Below are 21,563 nucleotides of genomic sequence, written 5' to 3' on the forward strand. Positions count from 1 at the left end.
GAGAGCCAGACGGGAAGCAGCAAACAGGGAGGTCATGGGGTCTTCAGACATCAGGAACATGGGGAGCAGGGGAAGCTGAGCCAGACCACCCTACAGGCAGCAACCTTAATCATTTAACAAACTGTCCCTATGTGATAGCTCCACACTGCTCTAAGACATCCTACATTCTGAACAGTCCAGAGTCACAAACACACCTTGGTTTTATAAATCAATTACTACATAATATCTCTGTACATTATACTAAAATTTGTACCTAACAACAATACCATTGCCACTGCCAACAAAATCTAAGAAACACACACAGCAGTGGTGACCCATTTTCAGGAATGTGCTGGGTGCTAAGGAAGGCCATGTATTCCTGGTCCCAAGGGCTTCTCTCAATCTGTGACTGTAGTTATCAATACTACTGTGTAAAAAAGGCTGGGGAGGAAAGAGTAGTGATCTGGGTGGCAAAGCAATGGTTCATTTTGGTTCTTACTATTATAAAATAAGCATGTAGGTGAGCCTGTAATGCTTAAGACACCCAGTTTATTACTTCCTGCCTGGGGTACAACCCTCTGCATACTGGAGAGCACAGGACACCGCAAGGTGGCTCTCTGACAGGGGTTTTCCCTCCATGTGTCTTTCAGTTGAGACGCAACTCAGTAACCAGATGGAGCTAGGCAGAAACAGCTTACATGTAGCTGATGGTGACAGGGAGGAAAGGCTGAAACTTGCCATCAATGAGGATGGAGGGACAAGGCAGGAGGACCCCCGGAGAGTGTTCTGTGCACTTGGCAGGCTCAGACTCTAAGACAGGTTGATGGCAGTTCTGGGTACAGCTCATTTCTTGTTTCCTGGCCCAACTAACCTTGAGACTGTCCAGCCTAGTCAGCAGGGCAGTGAGGGCACAATGAGGGTGTGTGAGCAGGGGGGCTAGGAGCTGGGCCTCAAGACACAGGTCACAGGCCCTGGAGGTTGGGAACCAGTATGTCTAGGCTCCAATGTCTGGGAAGTAAAGGGGATGCTCACACGTGTAGTATTCACAGAAACCTCAGATCTGTTGTGTATTCCATGACCAGACTGACCCATTCAAGCTCATCTGATGGTGTTGCTCCCAATTCTACAGCTATAGTTCAGCTGCTCTGAAGAGCAGTACATGTATGTATGCTTCTCTAGTCAACGCCCTTGCCTTACTGCAGGCTTATGTAGCCAGTATACTCAAGCAAAACATATTTCTGTGGTCTGAAGTCTCCCCCAAACTCAAGCAACAGTACCATACACTGGATACTTCAAAAAAGAGAAATCAGTTTCTTTTTTATCAGTTACCGAAGTTTGAAAAACTCAAGTCATTGCATAAAAAATTTACATACTAATTTATTTACTTGTTCTGCTTGCCAGAAAAAGAAATGACATCAAATTAGTTTATCCATTCTGTTGATGGCTGCCCACAAGCAGGTGAATGGTCTGCTGCTGCCTCACTGGCCTTTCAGCACACTACACTGCTCCCTCTCGGGGCATCTCTCCCTGGTCTGTACGGCTGCTGCTGCCAGTGACTAGGTCTTTAGCCTATGTTTGTGTGGTGGGTGCCATCCCACCACTTTTAGACTTTTTTGTTTCACATGTATATTTCTGAAACATGGCTCTTGTAAACTACACACATCTGAGGCCTTTTTTTTTTTATTTAGTCAGTTGTTTGTTAACCTGATAGCATTATCATTCATGTGGCATACTTCGTACATGTGGAATCAGGCTGACACACTGGAGATGAGTTTACTTATTTTCTGTCCATCTCCTCTAGTTCTGTTTCTTCATTTCTCCATTCTGATCTTACCTAGATTAATCAGGTCCTGTGTTCTATCTTTCTTCTCCTCTATCTTTATTAAGCTCTTTATTGCTTTCTATGGGATTATAACATACTTCCTTGGCCTACAATTAGCACATTACTGACTTCCAGGCCTTAGAGGTTAATGAAACATTTCACTGGTTATCTCTCCTGACTCTTTGGTGCTACTGTCATGTATTTTACTACAAACAAATCTTTTTTTTTTTTGAGACAGGGACTCTCTATGCAGTCCTGGCTGTCCTGGAACTGCGAAGTACATCAGGCCAGTCTTGAATCCACCTGCTTCTGTCTCCTGAATGCGGGGACTAAAGCTATGTACCAACATGCCCAGTTCCAAGCAAATCTTAAAGCCCATGATAATGCATGGTTGCTTATATTTTGGGTAGTCAACATAAAACTTTACCTACTAAAGTGAGTGTCCCAATTTTCTTCATATCTTATAGCTAGTTTCAGGCTTGCTTCTAGTTTGTTCTGTCTGACCTTTGGTAATAAACTATCCCACCCTATTTCCCTGAACACATCTGCTAAGTTAATCACACCACAGGATACTTTCCCTAGATACAGAATCTTCATACTTTTCTTCCATCACTCCTAAGATGTTACTGCACTGACTTCTGGTCTTTAGCCCTTCAGTCCAATGACAGATGTTGTAGTGAAATAGTCACCCGGCCCATACCTGTAGCACTGACTACACCCATTTGGATGTGGTCACAGGTGTGGACTTGAAGGAGGATAGGAATAGATCTGGGATCCCAGACCCCAGTGCTCTCTCTTGCTTCTGGTTGGGTCACAGAGGACAGGCTGGATGGATCCTTGGAGCTGGAACCTGCGGCGGTCACCCGCCTCTTATGAAAGTACATTCTCCCCAATAAACTTCGCTTAACCTGTATTGAGTCTAGTGAATCTTGATTCCCACACATTATATGGCACATACCCAAATGGGCATGGTTAGTGCTACAGGTGTGGGCAGGGTGGATATCTCACTACAAGATGTTAGTTAGCTGTGTCACTATGACAATCATGACATCTGTCTACCGTGTGTTTGTTATTGTCTGGCTTTTGTCAATTTAACTATGTTCTGAGACAGGGGTTTCTCTTCTTGTTATTAGAAAACCCTGTGTGGTATGCATAGACCTGTCTACTACTTTTCCAGGAACTGAATCTGTTCTTCTCCTTTGACTTCAGATCTGGCATTTATCTGTCTTTTCAGGTTCAATCTTCCCTCATCTCCTTTGTGCTCAGTCTGAAGAACACTTTCTTTACAATTCAATGTGCCTGTGCCTGTTCTGCTGCCAACAGAACATTTGGCATTTCCCAAATTCTTCATGGCAGCTATGTTTTCAGTTCTAGAATTCACATCTGTCTTGTCTCAAAATTCCTGGTCTCCTCAAAACCTCCATTTCCCCCTCTGATTGCTTTTATAAAAACAGTTTATTACATTTTAATGTATTTACTTTGTATGGGTGTGTGTGTGCGCACACACACAAGTCAACCTGAATTATGTTGGAGGACAACTTGCAGGAGCTGGTTCTCTCCTTCTAATCAAACAGAAGTTATCAGGCTTGGTGGCAAGAACCTTTACTTTCAGAACCATCTTGCCGGCCCTCCCTTTGAGTTCCTGAATATTTGGTTGTTTGATCCATTTTCTGCTGCTGTAATAATATGACTGATGTAGAGAGAATAAAAGCTTATGCTTTTCACGGTTCTGAGGGCTGAGAGGTCTGAGACTGGTGGCTGTATCTGGTGAGGGCTTCTTGGCTGGCAGCAGCTTTGCAGCTTCTCTACCTGGCACTGGGCATCATATGCACAGTGTCTTAGCCCAGGCCTCATCTTCTTATATAAAGCTAATGAACAGAGTCCTACCTTCATGGCCTCATTTAATCTTAACAGCTTCCCAAAAGCTAGACTCTCACACAGCATAAGTAGATGAAGTCTTCATTCTCTTAATAACTCTTTTTTTTATCTTAATAACTCTTAATGGGGATTAAATTACAGCATGAATTTTTGTGGAGACATTCAAACCACAGTAATACTAGTCAGAACTATTAAAAGTTCTTGTTCATTAACTCTCATACCTGAATCATATAAATCTTTCACCCATATTTTCTTGGACTTCAGTCATTTGGTCTTAAAAAACATTAATCATGCCTCCACGGTGGCTTAAAATTACAGAAACTACTGTTTGCAAGAAAAAGAATGAGGCACTTGTAATCCCAGTGCTTGTGAGACTGAGAGGCAGATGGATCGAAATGAGTTTCAGGCTTGAATGGGCTACAGAGTTGGTATGAGCCTAAGTTACTGAGTAAGAGATTTTGCCGCAAACAAAAAAAGAGTGAAGCATCAATACCAAGAGACACACATGTAAGAGATTAGCAAACACACATATATGCACACAGTCTCTGGATTGTGACCTGTGGTAGGCCTAGTCTCGTACTTCCCTTGGGGGGGCGGCAAAAAACAAGAGTACAACATGGCAGGTGCCATTGAACCTGGCAATTCTCTGCTCACTTCTGGAACACTCATTTCCTTTCTGTCCAGGGCTGGTAAGTGTGCTCAGTGGAGAAGAGAGTCCATGAGCAAAACCCACACACCTGAATCTGAAAGTATATCCTGATGCCTTGAACTGGTGAGTGATGCCAGGTGCCCACCACAAGCCAATACATACAGCAGTGTCCCACCAGTCCTCTGTCAGCCTAAGGGGATGTTACTTAGTTAGCAGTGCTTGTTTATACTTTTGTCTGTAAAAGCAGACCAAGCTTCTAGAAGGTAGGACCAACACATTGCCTCCAAATTCAGTACCTAGTAGAGCCCTGTTCACAGAGCAAAGAAGCAAAATGTAGAGTAAATTTTGCCAACTCACTGGTTATATCCACATCCAGATTTAACTAGCTAAATCCTAAAAAGAGATGCATAGGGTCAGTCCAAAGGCATCAGGGTACAAAGTGGAAGCCACTGGACCCTTTGTAAAGTGCGAGGGGCAGAGCACACAAGCAAGCAAGGGCCCATGTCCATTTACAGTCAGCATCATGTGGCAGGCCTCTCACCGGCTGGTCTTTTTTTTTTTTTTGGACTGACCCATACGCATGTGTTCAGCTAGTGGTTCTGGGTACCTGTCCCTCTCCAACAGCAGCACAGTGCAACACCAACATACTTTGCAAATTTCACAGTGGTTGCGTTTCGAGGCACGAACCCAGTGTGGAACTGGATCTGGAACATTTTCATGGACGCCATCTACAAGAAGACCAGCAGGAGACCCATTGAGAGTACATACTAATCCTGGATCAGAGTTCTTCCCCAAGGACATAAGCTGCTAGAAGGGGTCCAACAATCTGTTCTCAGACACAACTTAAGGCACAGGACAGATAGGGTCACACTATCTGGAGGCTGGCACTCCTTGTCAAATGCTTGGTGAGAGTGGAGAAGATGCCTGCATTTGGGCCAGAGCAGCTTGGGTTAAGGCAAGAGATGTACCAAGGCTAAGCACAACAGCTTTTCATGGAGACTACAGCCCTACGCTCATGGGGAAAATTCTTGACCTTTCAGGATAAAATCCCCTCTGCCCTATGTCACGCAGAGAGCATTGAGGACTGGCCCAAACACTTATGGAACCATAGTTTACAGCTCATTGGATAGTAAGTCAATCCAGAGGCCAAAACACACAGTAAGCAGCTCTAGCAACACTTACCTTGGCCTGTAGCCTCCCTCCTAAAGTGGATCTGGCATGGTAAATGATGATGAGCACATCCCCCTGAACTGTTATGCCCAGGGGGATGACAGCTTTGCCATCCTCAATTTTAAATTCCCTGGAATACATTAAGAAGTTGACTTATATAAGTTAAAATAAATAAATAACAGACAAATAAATAAAACAAGAGTTCTACGATTTTAGCCAGCATTTGAATCCACTTTCTCTAGCTGTTTGTGTAGGTTACTGGCAGAATATTTACTCTAAGAAGTCACTCTTCTTTTTGTTTGTTTGCTTGCTTTCCAAGACAGGGTTTCTCTATGTATCCCCAGCTATTCTGGAACTTGCTCTGTAGACCAGGCTAGCCTTGAACTCAAGAGATCCACCTGTCTCTGCCTCCTAAGCGCAAGAGGCCACTCTTGCGCATACACCCCTCTTCTCCACCCTCAGCTCAACATGCAGTCATTTGTACCTAGCACATGTCAACCAGAACACAAGGCAGTTTCTACTTCAGAAGTCTGCAAGAGGACATAAAACATCAAGGGGCAAGACATCCCAAATCTGTACTCACTTCATCCTGTCATATTCCTGGGATGTGGTGGTTATGCGCTCCTCCCCAACATAGACCTCACAGAATGGTCGGCAGCCGTTCCTCTGCTTGCTGAACAATGGCACAGGGGTCATGACAACAGATTTCACCAGCATTGGCTTGCTATGTGGTGTGATGGGCTCCTCTGCCACCATGTCACATATATATTCAATATACCTAAGGCAGACATGCATTTGTCACTCAAGTATGTGCTGTGTCCTCAGGGGATAGATAACACATCAGACATTTTTCCTTCTCAAATAAAGTATTTAATGCCATAAATCTCCCTTTGAAGGCTTAGATGCTCTTCAAAAATCTGATACTATATTTTAAAAGTATTTTAAATCCCTTGAGACTTCCTTTTCACCCATTCGTTGTTTAGAAGTTTCATTTTGAAATATTTAGGAATTTTTCTGGATCATGTTACTGATTTCTAATTTTTTTGTTTTTTTTTTTTGAGACAGGGTTTCTCTGTATTGTTCTGGAGGCTGTCCTGGAACTTGCTCGGTAGACCAGGCTGCTCTCGAACTCACAGAGATCCACCTACCTCTGCCTCCCGAGTGCTGGGATTAAAGGTGTGCACCACCAACGCCCAATTGATTTCTAGTTTTATTAACCCCTGGGTCCTGAGAACATATTTTTGTATGTATAATTTCAATTAATTTTTTAAAAAATATATAGGCTGAAGAGATGGCTAAGTAGTTAAAAGTACTTGCTGCTCTTCAGAGGACCCTAGTTTAGTTCTCAACACCCATATTAGGCAGCTCAGAATGACCTTTATCTCCAGTTACAGAGAAATTAAATACACACACACACACACACACACACACACACACACACACACACACACACACACACACACAGACACACAGACACTCACATCTTATGGCTCAAAATAACATTGCTTTAATGTTCTATATGCATTTGAAAGAAATATATTTTTGTATATATGGTGAAATATTCTACAGCAGCCAGTTAGTGCTAGGGAGTCACTAATTTTGTGTGTTCTTATTCTACTGACTACTGAGAGAAGGATGATGGGAGTTGACCTTACTATAAGATTCTTATTATAAAATTTGTTTATTTTTATGTTATATGTGTTAACACTTGTCTGCATGTATACTGATTTACCCACCACTTACACATCTGGTACCCTGGGAGGCCAGAAGAGGGTGCTGGGTCCCCTGGGACTAGAGCTATATACAGTTGTGAGCCACTCTGTGGGTGTTGAGACTTGACCCAGGGTTTTTTCTGCAAGAAAAGCCAAGTGCTCTTAATCACTTAGCCATTTCTCCAGCTTTACCAAACTATAAATTTTGATTATTTAAAACAAAGGCCACATAGATCAGACTGGCCTCAAACTTCTTACATAATTGAAGCTGGCTTTGAACTTCTTATCTTCTTGCCTTTAACTTCCAAGTACTGGGATTACAGATATGTGTCCAGCTTTGTTGCTGTTTTTGTTTTTTTTTTGAGGTAAAGGTTTGCTATTCAGTCCAGCTGGCCTTGATTCACGGTCCTCTTGGTTCTAACTTCCCAGTTCTGAGATGATAGGTGTGTATCAACATGCTCCACTTGAATATGTTTTTTCTACTGATGATAGAGCTTCTCTGACTTTCTTTTGGGGCGTGTCTCTATGGGACATTTGTATCAGGCTCCCACCAATAGTGTGTCCTCTGGCTGGGGAAGAGGACGAGAAGCAGCTGTCTTATTCTATCAACACAGCTGTAGGGATCTTCCTGTAGACTTGTCTCAATTGCCCAGGAGTTGGGCAACTGGGAACTGTGGTAGCAACAAAAACCTAAGTCTGTGTTCACCTTATGATTAGCACAAAGGCAAATGGAAATGAGACTGGAAGCAGAGCCAACTGATGGAGAAACAAGCTCTCCTGGATGTCACTGCACTTAAAATAACCTTCAGGCCTTGAGTGGTGGAGCACACCTTTAGTGCCAGCATTTGGGAGGCAGAGGCAGAAGGAGCTCTTAGGAGTTTGAGGCCATCTTGATCTCCACAGCAAATTCCAAGCCAGTCAAGGTTATACAAAGGCCATTCTCAAAAGAAAAAAAAAGGTGTGTGTATGTGTGCGTATGTGAGTGTGTGTGTGTGTGTGTGTGTGTGTGTGTGTACACGTGGGTGGATATGGCCATGCATGCCTTTAGTCCTAGCATTCAGAAGGCAAAAGGAGGTAGAGCTCTGTGACAAGGTCAGCCTACTCTACATGTGGGTACTAGGATATGTAGAGAAAATCTATCTCAAAACAAAACAAAAACAAACAAACAAACAAACAAAAAAACCAGAGAGAGAATTCTTTAAAGGTTTCTGACAGTCTAATTCATGCTTTCCTTTTTTCTTGCAAGTAGCTTCCTTCCCTGTGGCTCAGATTCTCTGTGTTCAGGATGCCAGGATGGTTTTCATACATTTTGTTTGTTTGTTTTTAGTTGTACTTATGTCTTCACAGATTCTTGAGCCAGTGGCTGCTGTGAATCCTGGAGATGCTCATGTTTTCAGTGTTTCATTCTATACTTTCCCTTCTTTTGGGATACACTTACATGTACGCTTGGACATTTGCAACAGTCTGAGAGCTCCTGTCATTGGTTTTAGATAAGCAACACCAGGTGATTAGTATTTCCACACTACTACTGTGCAGTTCTACTAATGTGAATACCCACCCCCTCACAAACACACACACACACACACACACACACACACACACACACACACACACACACACACACACACACCCCTTCACAATCTTGCCTGCTTTCCTTGCTAGGGTCTTTGGCAGACTTATCAGCTATTTTAAATTTCCTTTTGAATTTCAATGTGCTCTTTGGTTCTGTTTTTTACCCTCAAGAGAGAAAGGGCTAGATACTGCAGGTGTTTTCTTCCCCTTGCTTTCTGGAGGCTGTGGAGAATAGTCATCAAGGAATGGACACTGTTAAAATACCCCAAGGCTTTACCCATTCCACCACAGTATTCTGGGGCTTCCCATGTGGTACTCAGTGAAAAACATCCTGACAACACATACGGCATCTCTTCAGTGCTCTGTAGATCTGGGGCAAGTTGATGGCATGAGGATCCCAGTTTACAAGGGGTTTGAAAAGGGTACAGCTGTGAAACTGTCCTAGTCACTATTAGGACTGTTAGGACAGAGCGGCACTATGTCACAGTATCTCCAGGAGGTCCCAGGGTTCCTGGTAGAGTCCCAGAGACAGTTTCGCTTTATGCTCTATGCACCCTCAACAGCCCTACTGCCCACATCTCCAGCCCAGCAGGTCCCAACATGTGGGAAATAGAAGCTCAAATGGCTAAGAGCTGAACACGACTAAATCCTTTCAGCCACTCCTAACAGAGCCTAGAACAGAGACACAGATGTACAGCCACTGCCTTTATACAACCCGAGGAACACGCTGCAGTCATGATGCTCTACCCACCAGGCAGTCAGCAACTAAGGCGGGCCCATTCCTAAGGGAATTGAATACGGTGAGAAGAGCATGCACTACTCTCACTGCCAAAATGTAGGACCCGTTACTGGACTGGATCTTTGCCTCACACTGGCATCCATGTTGGCTTTTTTTTTATGCCCCACATATCATCAGCAGCTCTGTTGTACACACCAAAGCCCACTCTCTTTCTCAGTGAGGAGGCTGATCCATGTCCTTCCAAGTACTTATTAAGGCAGAGGACATTTATGATAGATAGGCAGTATCTCTCTAGACCTGGACTTCCATGTGAACTCTTGCTCTAGGGGAATGGTGAATAGTAACCATGAGTGAACATAGCTAGCAAATGAAGCAGTCCTATAGAGCATGGACAAGGTGGCAAAGCTAGGCACAGCCTCAATAGTTTACTTCTTAACCTGACACAACAACTCATTCCTATAATTTCAGCACGAGGGCAGCTAAGACAAGGAGACTGGCACAAGTTTGAGACCAGTCTGGCCTATATAGTGAATTCTAGGCCAGGCTGAGGCTACAGAGTGGGTCCGTATGTCAAAAAGCAAAAAACAAAAAGAAAAACAAAAGGAATGTTTTCCTTTACACTGGTGGTGAATGACCTACTTCATGCCAACAGGACTGTCTGAGTGTCTTACAAGCATTTTTGTGACCTCAAAGCAAGCAGGGTAACACGTCATATTTCAAAGTGTGAAGGTTCACAGAGCATTCCCAAATAACCTTCCAAAACCACACAAGGCTGGATCCCACAGAACACATGTCCACACCAAGTTCACATTTACCCAGGCACTCAACCGAAGGCTGCCATCATAAGTCAGAAGCCACCATAGCTTGAGAGTTGCAGTTGAATGTCAACTGTGGTCTACACTTGCTGGGTACCTGTGCACACAGGTTTGGGGCTGAGCTAGAAACTACAGTGGTACTAACTTAGCCAAGAACAAGCTAGAGTACCTGACTTCAGGTCCAACACAGTGAAGGCAGCACCAAATAAGCTGTAGGCATCACTGTCCCCAGCAAGAATCACCTGGTACCTTTTGTGGGATGGCCAAATGCCTGGTGGGCAGCGCTTCATGCTGAACATGTACACAGCAGCCTCTGCAGTGCTGAAGAGACGGCAGAAGCATAGGAATGCGCAGACAGCCACAGCAGATGCAGCTCTCCCATCCTAGAATACAGAAACAGATTTCCTTTACAGAGGCCCATGCACAAAAAGGATGAGAGCCTCCCAAATGTCTATGTGGCTCATAGAAGGACCTCATGCTGGGTTTGTTATGCTTGTGCAATGAGAATTCAGAGCCCAGAAGATAATAAAGAGTCAGTAACAAAGTACACAGGCTGACCTCCCATTCAGGCTGGTCTGCTGGCCTCACCATGTTTAATCCCTTCCCAAAACCTCTTATCAACACCATTCTCTTCATTTGTGTTACCAGGAACTGAACCCAGGGCCTCCTACATGCTAGGTAAATGCAATATCACTTATTTTGAAACAGGGTCTTGTTAGGTTGTTTAGGCTGGCCTTTACCTCGTGATCCTTCTGCCTCAGCTTCCCAAGTAGCTGAGATTACAGTCCAGTATCACCAGGTTCATCTTACCATTGTTCTTGTTGCAATATTTATTAACAGTTGTACCAGATGTGATGTCACACATCTTTAATCCTAGGACTTGGGAGGCAGAGGCAGGTGGATCTCTGTGAGTTAGAGGCTAGCCTGGTCTACATAGTGAGTTTCTGAACAACTAGGGGTATGAAGAGAAACTATCTCACAAAACTGAAACACAGTTGCAGTACAGCAAGGCTGAATCCCAATTGTGCTTCCTGTTGGATGTCACACTGCATGTAAGGTGTCCCAATCTTTCTCCCTCACTCTATGGTTAGGAAAACCTGAGGTAAAACTCATTTATCTCAAAGTGCATAACCCTCTTTCAGAGGAATGGCTTCTTTCTGCTCAGATCACCAAAAAGGGCCCTCATGAGTGCTTTTTATCCCATGGAGCAGGGCCACCAGGGAGTCTATGCCCATTAAGCCCAAGCTGTAAGCACAGGGGTCTTCCTCTGGTCAGTGTTCCCTACAGCACCCAGAACCAGTGTTGCTTTGATTCACTGTATGCAGACAGCACAACTCACCATGCAGTGCACAACACAAACATTCCTGTGGTCTTCCCGGAGCCAGGCATGCATACTCCTGCATAGACTGTACAAACCGTGGAGATGTGGTGCCCGCCTGGCTGTCCAGCCACATTCAGAGACCTGTGGGTAAAAAGTCCACTCAACTGAGTTTCTGCACCAGTCCAGTGAACCTGGCTGGCATCTCCACATGGTTACCATGTCTCTGCTTACAAGATTGCCCCCCCTTTAAATAAATTTTATTTAAATTAGAAATCTTATTTTACATATCAATTGCAGTTCCCTCTCCCTCCTATTCTCCCATGCCCCACCAGCTCCCCCATCCCATATCTACTCCCCAAGGAGGGTGAGGCCTTCCAAAAGGGATCATCAAAGTCTGTCAAGTCATTTGGGGCAGGGCCTAGGTCCTCCCTCGTGTATCTAGGCTAACAGAATAAGCCTCCATAGGGAACGGGCACCTGAAGTCCGTTTGTGGATTGCCGTGTGTGTGTGTGTGTGTGTGTGTGTGTGTGTGTGTGTGTGTGTGTGTGTGTGTGTGTGTGTGTGTTTCAAGACTCAGTTTCTCTGTGTATCAGCCCAGGCTGTCGTGGAACTTGCTCTGTAGACCAGGCTAGCCTTGAACTCACAGAGATCTGCCTGCTTCTGCCTCCTGAGTGCTGGGATTAAAGGCATGCACCATCACCACCTGGCAACATTGTCCTTTTTGTAAACAATTACTTTTTAACCAGTGCATGTATGTCGACATATGTACATACACAGAAATGCCACGAGAATAACTAGTAAGAGTTGATTTTCTCCTTCTACCATGTAGGTCCAAAGGACTGAACTTCGTTGTCAGGTTTGACAGCAGGCACCTTAATCTGCTGAACCATCTCACTGGCCCCCCAGAACTGTCCTTTTTGAATGATTCCACAAATGTGGTGGCCTGGGTCTCTGAGCATTTTTCTCAGCTGGGGTTCTCATGTGATATCCTTCTTGGCTATGAGTGACCTATGTCACAAGACTGATCATTGATGGTGCAAAAAGAACTACCTTTTCCTGTCAGTTTACATATGTGAAAAGTCCTGTGTCCAATGTCATCAAGCAGATTACATGAGTGACTAGTCCTGGAAGCCAGGAGCAGTGAAGGGAAGGAAGGCAATCTAGTTCCTTGGAAAGCAACAATCTTCCCAAGGTTTTCACTCCATAGGCAGTCTGTGTGTGTGTGTGTGTGTGTGTGTGTGTGTGTGTGTGTGTGTGTGTGTGTGTGTGTGTGCTGCAGAGTTCCCTTCAAACTCTGGTCCATCTCTAGCCCTGGCCACACCTCTAGCCCTAGCCTCCCTAGCAGCTGCTATGGTCTGCTCCCTGTAGCTGCCTGGCACTGTACACATCAGGCTAGTGCAGATTTATCACTTAAAACAGCAATTTAGTGGGAAAAGACTGGCCCAAATCATAATAAGTCAAAGCCACTTACCCGGTTGTGGAATTTGGAAGCCCGGTATATTCTTGGAGACAGGTTGTAGACAGCATAGTGTCCTGGATGCTTGGCATCCAGAAACAATCGCACATCCTCTATGTTGTTTTTGATTGCTGACTCCACACCTTCTGCTGGGAACGACATCACTGAAACACAGTAGGCTCAAGTTAGCTGCTAAAGAATTACCTTGTTGGGCTGTGCTTGTCTCCCAGCTGGGTAGCTAGCAAAACAAAGACTCTTCTCACCCTCTTAAAGTCCCTCAGCCTGTGAAGTGGGAGGTGTGGAGACTTATAACACAGGAAATTTCACAAAGCTAATCACGTACATCTGGGAAAGCTGTCCAGGTTACCTGATATACATCATGGTCTATAAGGGCCACAATCAGCTTTTCTGATTATTTTTTGTGCATGTTTTGAATGTGCATGGCCCTACCATTACATTACTCCCTTTGTACCCTCAAGAGTTCTTTCTAGTCACACCAGAAGCTGGATTGGCACTGGTCCTGCCCTTTGCATAGACCAAAAAATACACTTGACATAAGCCACCTACCCACTGTCAATCTGGAGAGTGTCCAGTTCACACCTCAGATGGATCTATGGCTACCAAAGAGGCTAAAGATGCACCTCGGTTACCACCATTGGCCCCTTGTCTAAGTCCCTTACAGATGTCTATCCAATTAGACATACCTGCAATCCTGGATGTGATGTAAGATATGTCCAGATCACCCTTTGCATAGCTGGAATGAAAAGAATACTCCATCACTACAGAAAACACTTGGCAGTTACATCATAAGAACTCTAAGTGGAGCCTAAGTCCTAGAATGCTGAGGTAACCGTGCTGGTAGGCTGTATCCCATGAGAAGTGTGTGTATGCGCGTGCACAGGTCTTGTGTGTAACTTTGCTGTATGAGCTGACAACCAATGAAAAGTGGCATAAAACACCTGGAAGTGGGAGAGAGCAGCCCAGAAGGGCTTTAGCCATATTTTGCTTTCTGAAGTATTCTCCAAGGCAAAACACACTGAGAGCTGATCCTGACAGTAACAAAGGCAGGGGTGCTGTAGACACTGCTCCAGGGGGATGGACAGGAACAGTGGTTGGCAACTTAAGGGGAGCACACCTTATAACCCCCCCCCACCCACACACATACACATATAGGCCTGAAAGGAGACAGAAGACACTGCTGGAGGGAAACAGAGAAATTCTAAGGTATACCACTGCTCATGGCCACCAAAAACTCTGAGAAACCAATCCCCTAAATTGGTTCACAAAACTGACAAAAATACAGATCAAATTCTAAACAACTATGCAGGAACTTGACAAACTTATTCTACATATAATTCCTCTCAAAAAACACTTATGCTAGAACAGCCAAGATACCCTGGAATGGAGGTGAGAGGGAGGTAAATGGTGTTGAATAACTATTTTGAGTAGCATACTATAGCTGAGCAGTGAGGTCAGGATAGGAAAGTCAGAGACAGCTGGTATCAGCTGTCAACAAGGGGTCAATACAGAGGGTCAGGTGGAAAAAAGAACAGACATACACTACAAAATCACTGACATAAAACCTCATTATTACTATCTTAATAGTTTAAAATATGTACTAAAGTACAGCTTTATCTGGTGCTTAAGTTTCTGTAGGAAAAGGAGGTTAAACAACTTGCTAGTTCCAATCTGTTTCTTTACAAAAAAAATTAATAACCCAATAGTAACAAAGATACCAGGTATACGGGGTAGATGTCTTTAATCCCAGTACTCTGGAGGCAGAGGCATGCAAATTTCTGATCTCTGTGAATTCAAGGGCAGCCTGGTCTACATACTGAGTTAATGCTACAAAGGTGAACAGGGTGAAGGGTGCAAATATAAAGCAGACAGAATGAAAATAACTTAGTTGACCCCTCAAGGCAGACAAACACGCCCTAGCATCAGGTCAGGTATAGGAAAGCACATGAGAGACACCTAGTGGAGTACAATGAGTACAGAGTATTATTATTTAGGGCTTCATACACACTATACCCTAACCTCTAGTCTGTTCATGGGAAAGTGCAGAGGACATTGACAGTTTAGCTCTTGGCACAAGTTCAAGGGTATGCACATTAGGTTTTTTTTTGTTCGTTTGTTTGTTTGTTTTTTCTTGGTTTTTACGAGACAGGGTTTCTCTGTATTGTTTTGGAGGCTATCGGTCCAGCCTGGCCTCGAACTCACAGAGATCCGCCTGCCTCTGCCTCCCGAGTGCTGGGATTAAAGGCGTGCGCCACCACCGCCCGGCGCACATTAGGTTTGTACCTAACATAGACCAGGGTGGCCCAGATCTTGGCTTCTAAAGCAATCAGGAGAGCCTAAAGTGGTCACTTTTGCCACCTGTCACCACACTTGGACCTTTGCACATATGACATAGCCAAAAAATTGAAGGTATTTGCTAATTTAAGCCAATTTAATAAACACAGGAGTTATGTAACTCTCATCAGTCATGTCTGCTTTGCAGCCTACAGGTTACATGCAAAGACAGTTATGAATATAGCTCAACAAAAAAATCATAAACTTACTTAAAACATCTTGAGGCTTTTTTTTTTTTTTTTGGCCATGGGGGGCGGGGGGATTGACAAGGTTTCTCTGTGGAGGTTGTCCTGGAACTAGCTCTTGTAGACCAGGCTAGTCTCAAACTCACAGAGATCCACCTGCCTCTGCCTCCCAAGTACTGGGATTAAAGGCATGCGCCACCACTGCCTGGCTTTGTTGCTTTAGTTTTAAGGCTTATTATAAACTCAAAGTTGTGTGAGAGAGAGAGAGAGACAGACAGACATGCCACTTGAGTTAGGCATGGAGGTCAGCAACATGGGGAACAAGCAGCCATATGGTAGGGAGTGGAGCTTTAAGAAAGAAAAAAATCCCAAAGTACTAAATAAAGTTCCAGAAAACACCCAAAAAAAATAGAAAAGAAGGAAAAGTCATGCCTGAGTCTAGACTCAGAAAGGAAGACAGACCCAACAGAACCAAATGGTGATACTGGAGTGACTGCCTCATTAGACTTTTTTGCAATGTGGACTAAACAACTATTGGATTCTTGGCCTTTCTGTCATGAGACAGTCATCACTGGACTACATGGATTATAGGCTGCAAATCATCCAATAAACCCTGTATATAAATATATAATATTCATTCTATCAGTTATGTTCCCTTAAAGAGCCCTAATATAGACAGAGATCATGTTACAATATCAAAAGGTTGGACATGCCTAGGGGTTTAAGCATATATTCCAGGCAGAAGGTACATGCATATGTATGCTCACATAAACGTAGTTCCACAATGTCGCACACCCATGTGCACTCACTCACTGGTACAGGACACACACAGGCTCCGAACACAAATCAGTCACAACACAATTAAGGAAAGGATGCTCCTTCAACTGTAGAAGTTTGGGGACCACAAGCACTATGGTCCAATGCTGCTTACTACAGCAGCAGACGCCTGTGGGCAGCAGAAGTATCCACACTGGTAAGAGTCAGTGAGACTGCCCAAGCATTTCAGTCACAACTCCCTCCAGAAAAGTTGATGCAGTAACCTTTAACACTCACCAAAGGCTCTTGGACTATGATTTGACCTTCTTAATTAAGCATATACTCACAGCCACTGTGGCCCAGGTCTTTCATAGTGACTGACTTCTAGTAATGAGAGTATGCTGGAAAGTGCCACTTTGCCCTGCAACTGCTTCATCTATTTGATGCCAAAGAAAAAGAACAGTGCCATCATGCCAGGTACTGGCAAAGCTAAGGAGATCCTGAGCTGATGCTGAACAAAGCCAGATATGTCTGGGGTCCTATGGACAGAGGCCTCAGGTCTGTGCTGGTTAGTTTTTAGTCAACTTGACACAGTTGGGATTACCTGTGAAGAGGAAATCTCAGCTGAGAAAAATGCCTCCAGAAGACTGGCCTATGGGGCAGGTGGTCCTGGGCTACATAAGAAAGCAGGCTGAACAAGCTATAGAAAGAAAGTCAGTAAGCAGCATTCTTCCATGGCCTCTGCTTCAGTTCCTACCTCCAGAGTTTCCTGCTTTAAGTTCCTATCTTGGCTTCCCTTGATGATGGACTGTAACCTGTAAGCTGAAATAAACCCTTTCCTTTCCAGATTGCTTCTGGTCAGTGTTTTATCACAGCAACAGAAGGCAAACTAAGACAAGGTCCCAGGCTCAAGTCTGTATCTGGCTTCACCCTAACAGAGTGTAACAACATAACACTGCCTTGGGGAATTTCCATACTGTCAAAGAACAGGATAGGACAACCCTTACACTTACTTAGCCACAGATTGGATGACCTTGGAGGAAGTATCCTTGAGGTTGGTGAAGAGACGTTCTGTCCCGCCCCGTAGGATGTCGAAAAACCCACCATAGGGCTGGTCATACTCTGCCAGAGCCAGAACTACAGGAAAGAGTCACAGTAGGTCAAGAGTATGTCCCCAAGAAGCCTCATTGCTTCCCCTGATTCCCTCAAAACCACCAGTGAGCCATCTTTCCCACTAGCAGGTGCCAGCCTGTTGTTTCCAGTCATTTCAGAGACCCAAGACATAGGCAATGTGGCACAGAAGGCTATGTGAACATGTCAAACCCAGTTTCTTCCTGGAACTATACCAACTATGAGACACAGTCTCAAAATGGTAACTGCAGGACATGATACCCTTTCTGAAGTGAGTGCAGGTGAAACCCACAAAAGCGGGCTGAGACCACAGAATGACGCCCTCAAAGACTGTGGTGGTAGAGCTAACACAGATGAGACTTTAGCTCTGAACAGCCCCACAAATAGTAAGCCCACATAGCAGGATGTAAAAGTAGACACCCTGAAAACCCACTCTTCAAGGTCTACAACTGTACCACACGTGCTGGGTATAGAGTAAGAACCTCAAATACCAGGGCACTGGGGTGGCCAATCACCAGAGACAAGAACCTCCTCTAGGAAACAAAGATCTAGAGAAGGTCTTAAGTTAGTCCTTGACATAAAAAAAAAAAGATTAGAAAATGGCTCATCCCACAGTCAGTCTATGATTATATCTGTTTCAGAGTTCTTTCCCTCATTGGTGCTCTTAAGGTGGCCACTCCACATGAGATGGAAGGCCACTGTTCTGTGGCTTGGCTCTCTCAAACCAGCAGGAATAGCCCTCGACCCTTCCTAATTGCACCCTAGCTCCTATGAACCCCATCTTTCTGGTTCTCTTCTCCCAGTAGGCACCTCTAGTGCTCTGTGACCTTAAGATATTATCTGCCAAACTTGTCTAAATCAGGTTTAGCCTTGATACTCAATTTCTGTGAGGCACCCTGGGAGTTCTCTTAAGAAGGGTTTCCATAGGCTTTGAATTGTGCAGATGTCTAGGACACCTCCAAAGGAGCTAGAGACTATGGTCAATCATGCCCGAAGACTTATTTCATTATATCCTGAAGGGCAGGTGAATTAACCCTTGCTTTGTGAAGTGGTAATGTAACTTCTATGGGACAGGGCTACCTGGTGGCTCCAGGCTGGTTTCTCCTGGATCTTGCCCTTGCCCTTGGATGATTTGAATCCAAATCCCCCATCAAATTTTGCATTCTACCCTGAGCACAATGGCTCAAAAGAACTATGAGTTCCTTGGAATGGTAAACCCAATTACCAGCTGAAAATCCTCCAAGTAACAGGGTTTTGATATCTGCTCTGATGCATATTGGGTAAACAACCTGTGGGAAAAGACTAGTGTTTAGGCTGGAGCACTTACCTCCACTGTAACTGCTATTCACAGGGCCCCCAGGAGGGGGTGGTGCCCGGGAAGACCCTGAGTTCCCGTAGCCACCATTCTGTTCCAGCAGCTGTAAGATTCAAAGTCATGGTGTCAGCTTTATACAAAAGCCAGAGCTGGTTTACACCTGCACTTAGTATTGTGCTCTCAGCTGATGAGCCAACCTCTATCTGCTTAACTCTAACATGCAAGGATAGTAAGTTCCCAGGAGTCTTCTGAGGGATAGAAATAAAACTTGCATTCACAGCTCTAAAACAACATTAAGGGTAACCTAGGGAGTCACATCACACAAATGCTAACACCTTAACCGTATGAAGACAAACCCAAATCTTTATGACACAGAATTCATTCTTCCTATTTCATTCCCTCCCAAATCTACTGGGCCATCCTGAGTAGATGTGTCAGGCGCATATACAGCCCAGAACTCTAATACCTGTGGTCTTAGTGCTGTGTGTGGCTCCTCCCATAACTCCTTGGACCAAGCTTGCATTATTCTTTGACCTCAGTCCACAGTAAGTGTTCATGGGTTCTCTAAGCACTACAATCATAAAACTCTTGATGTCTTCACTGGCCAGCAGCACTACTTCCCTGATACACCATGAAGGACAAGGCCCACAGTCCTGCTTCCTACCTTCCAGTGGCCTCCAAGACAGCCAGCAAACACTCCTGCGAAGGCCCAAAGGTAGCCCTGCCACACAGCATCCCCCAATGCCTTTTTTGTGCTTCTGACCTATTACCATCAACCTCATCAACCGAAGAAACTTGTCAGAAGCACATGTACCATAAACCTGCCATCCTCAGTTTTGGGATCTCTCTGGTACCAATAGAAAGGGTCTTCTCAGCAGGTTTCCTAAAGGAGTCACAGATTTCTTCTACCCACTACTTCTATGAGGATCCCTATCTACAGATGAGAACTCAGATCAGTATCTCCAAACGTCCTCTCTTCCACATTGAATTCCTGCTCTTCAGCAGCATTGACCTTAACCACCCTGATAATCAGTCCAATATTAATAGCCCCTGGGAAGCTCTGCTTCTAGAGGTGAAAAGCCCAACAGGAAGCAGACAAAACTAGAACAAGCATTCAGTCTTTGCAGAGTGATTCAGAAGAGGCCTCACCTCAGGAATGAGCTAGAAGGTAGGACAGCAGAATCTAGCTTGGCCATGAGCTGTGTGTGCACAGCAAAGTAGACATGGGTGTTGGATGCTTACAGATGCCCAGGGACCTGTCTGTGCCCTGAAGGTGTGGGCTAGACTTATGGCTGCTTTAAGAATGCCTCCTGGCCGGGCGGTGGTGGCGCATGCCTTTAATCCCAGCACTCGGGAGGCAGAGGCAGGCGGATCTCTGTGAGTTCGAGGCCAGCCTGGTCTACCGAGCGAGTTCCAGGACAGCCTCCAAAGCCACAGAGAAACCCTGTCTTGAAAAAAAAAAAAAAAGAATGCCTCCTGGCCCACAGGCAACAATGTTTACTTGGACTGCCTGCTTTTCACAAGTATACAGCATAGGGTGCCTTGGTCCAACAGTCCATAAGGCAGAGTACTACCAGCAACTATATGCACTGGACCTGTGTTAAGCCTGAGGATGAGTGCAAATGCAACCACAGGCCATGATTGGGTGCATACCCCCAGAAACTATGAGATGCAGATAGTAACAAACACCAGATAAAGCCGGGCGTTGGTGGCGCACGCCTTTAATCCCAGCACTCAGGAGGCAGAGGCAGGTGGATCTCTGTGAGTTCGAGGCCAGCCTGGTCTACAAAGCGAGTTCCAGGACAACCTCCAAAACAATACAGAGAAACCCTGTCTCGAAAAACCAAAAAACACTACCAAGCGAGTTCCAGGACAGCTTCCAAAGCCACAGAGAAACCCTGTTTCGAAAAACAAAAAACAAACAAAAAAAAAACAAAAAAAAAACCTACTAGATGCTATGATAGAGCCACTCTTTTGGCTCATTTGATGGAGTGTGTCCAGAGTTTGATACCATCTGAGCCAGGACCCACAGGAGTTCCTGTTGTGGTAGCCAAGAGCCTATAAGGGTCTGTAACTTCAGTTAGACCAGATGAAGGAGCCTCAGGCTAATGCCAAGAATACATAACACTGCTAGGCAGTGGGGGCACACACCCTCAATCTTAGCACTCAGATGGCAGAGGCAGGCAGATATCTGTGAGTTCAAGGCCAGCCTGTCTATAGAGTGAGTGCCAGGACAAGTTCCAAAGCTTCACAGAGAAACCCTGTCTTGAACCCCCCCCCCCCCACACAGACCTTAGGTCTAGGCATGAACAGTGGAGCCTCATGATATCTTTACCTCTGTGATAGGGGCCTTGGGATTCACATTCCTGGCTGCTGCAATTTCCTGAAGTTGTCGGACCACGTCGGCAATGGACAGTCTCTCCTCTGGGTTGACCTTTAGCATGGCACCTAAGGCAAAGCAACAACATAAATTAGACCCATAGCACCTACAGTCTTGGGCCTCAGCTTGATAGCACCACTTGCTATTGGAAAGGTTACAGAACAAAGATCATATACTTTACCCATAGTGCTGACTTCAGAAGCAAAGGAGAGAATGGAAGAACGACCACAAACATTTAACAAGTCTATCAGAAGTGGCCACTCAGAATGCCGTAAGCTCAGCAAAGGAGTAGGCAGGTAACAGCTCCATGGAAAAGTCCCCACTAGAATGC

The 21,563-nt window shown here is 44.9% G+C and overlaps 1 protein-coding gene across 5 annotated transcripts in view; it reads right to left on the reverse strand.

Moving 5' to 3' along the window:
- Gak (cyclin G associated kinase) overlaps positions 1-21,563 on the reverse strand; it is a 55,697-nt gene that overhangs the window by 14,277 nt on the left and 19,857 nt on the right. For all 5 annotated transcript variants that reach the window (XM_013118614.3, XM_013118613.3, XM_005077410.4 and 2 more), the window contains 10 exons: positions 21,188-21,300; positions 18,865-18,955; positions 17,420-17,543; positions 13,818-13,867; positions 13,129-13,277; positions 11,676-11,798; positions 10,586-10,719; positions 6,082-6,276; positions 5,511-5,628; positions 4,977-5,056 (listed from right to left, as the gene is read on the reverse strand). In XM_013118614.3, the coding sequence (XP_012974068.1) occupies positions 4,977-5,056; positions 5,511-5,628; positions 6,082-6,276; positions 10,586-10,719; positions 11,676-11,798; positions 13,129-13,277; positions 13,818-13,867; positions 17,420-17,543; positions 18,865-18,955; positions 21,188-21,300 (1,177 nt within the window). The remainder of the gene's footprint in view (positions 1-4,976; positions 5,057-5,510; positions 5,629-6,081; positions 6,277-10,585; positions 10,720-11,675; positions 11,799-13,128; positions 13,278-13,817; positions 13,868-17,419; positions 17,544-18,864; positions 18,956-21,187; positions 21,301-21,563) is intronic.

The sequence above is a fragment of the Mesocricetus auratus genome, unplaced genomic scaffold (assembly GCF_017639785.1).
Source record: "Mesocricetus auratus isolate SY011 unplaced genomic scaffold, BCM_Maur_2.0 Super-Scaffold_100031, whole genome shotgun sequence".
In the NCBI taxonomy this organism is placed as follows: domain Eukaryota; kingdom Metazoa; phylum Chordata; class Mammalia; order Rodentia; family Cricetidae; genus Mesocricetus; species Mesocricetus auratus.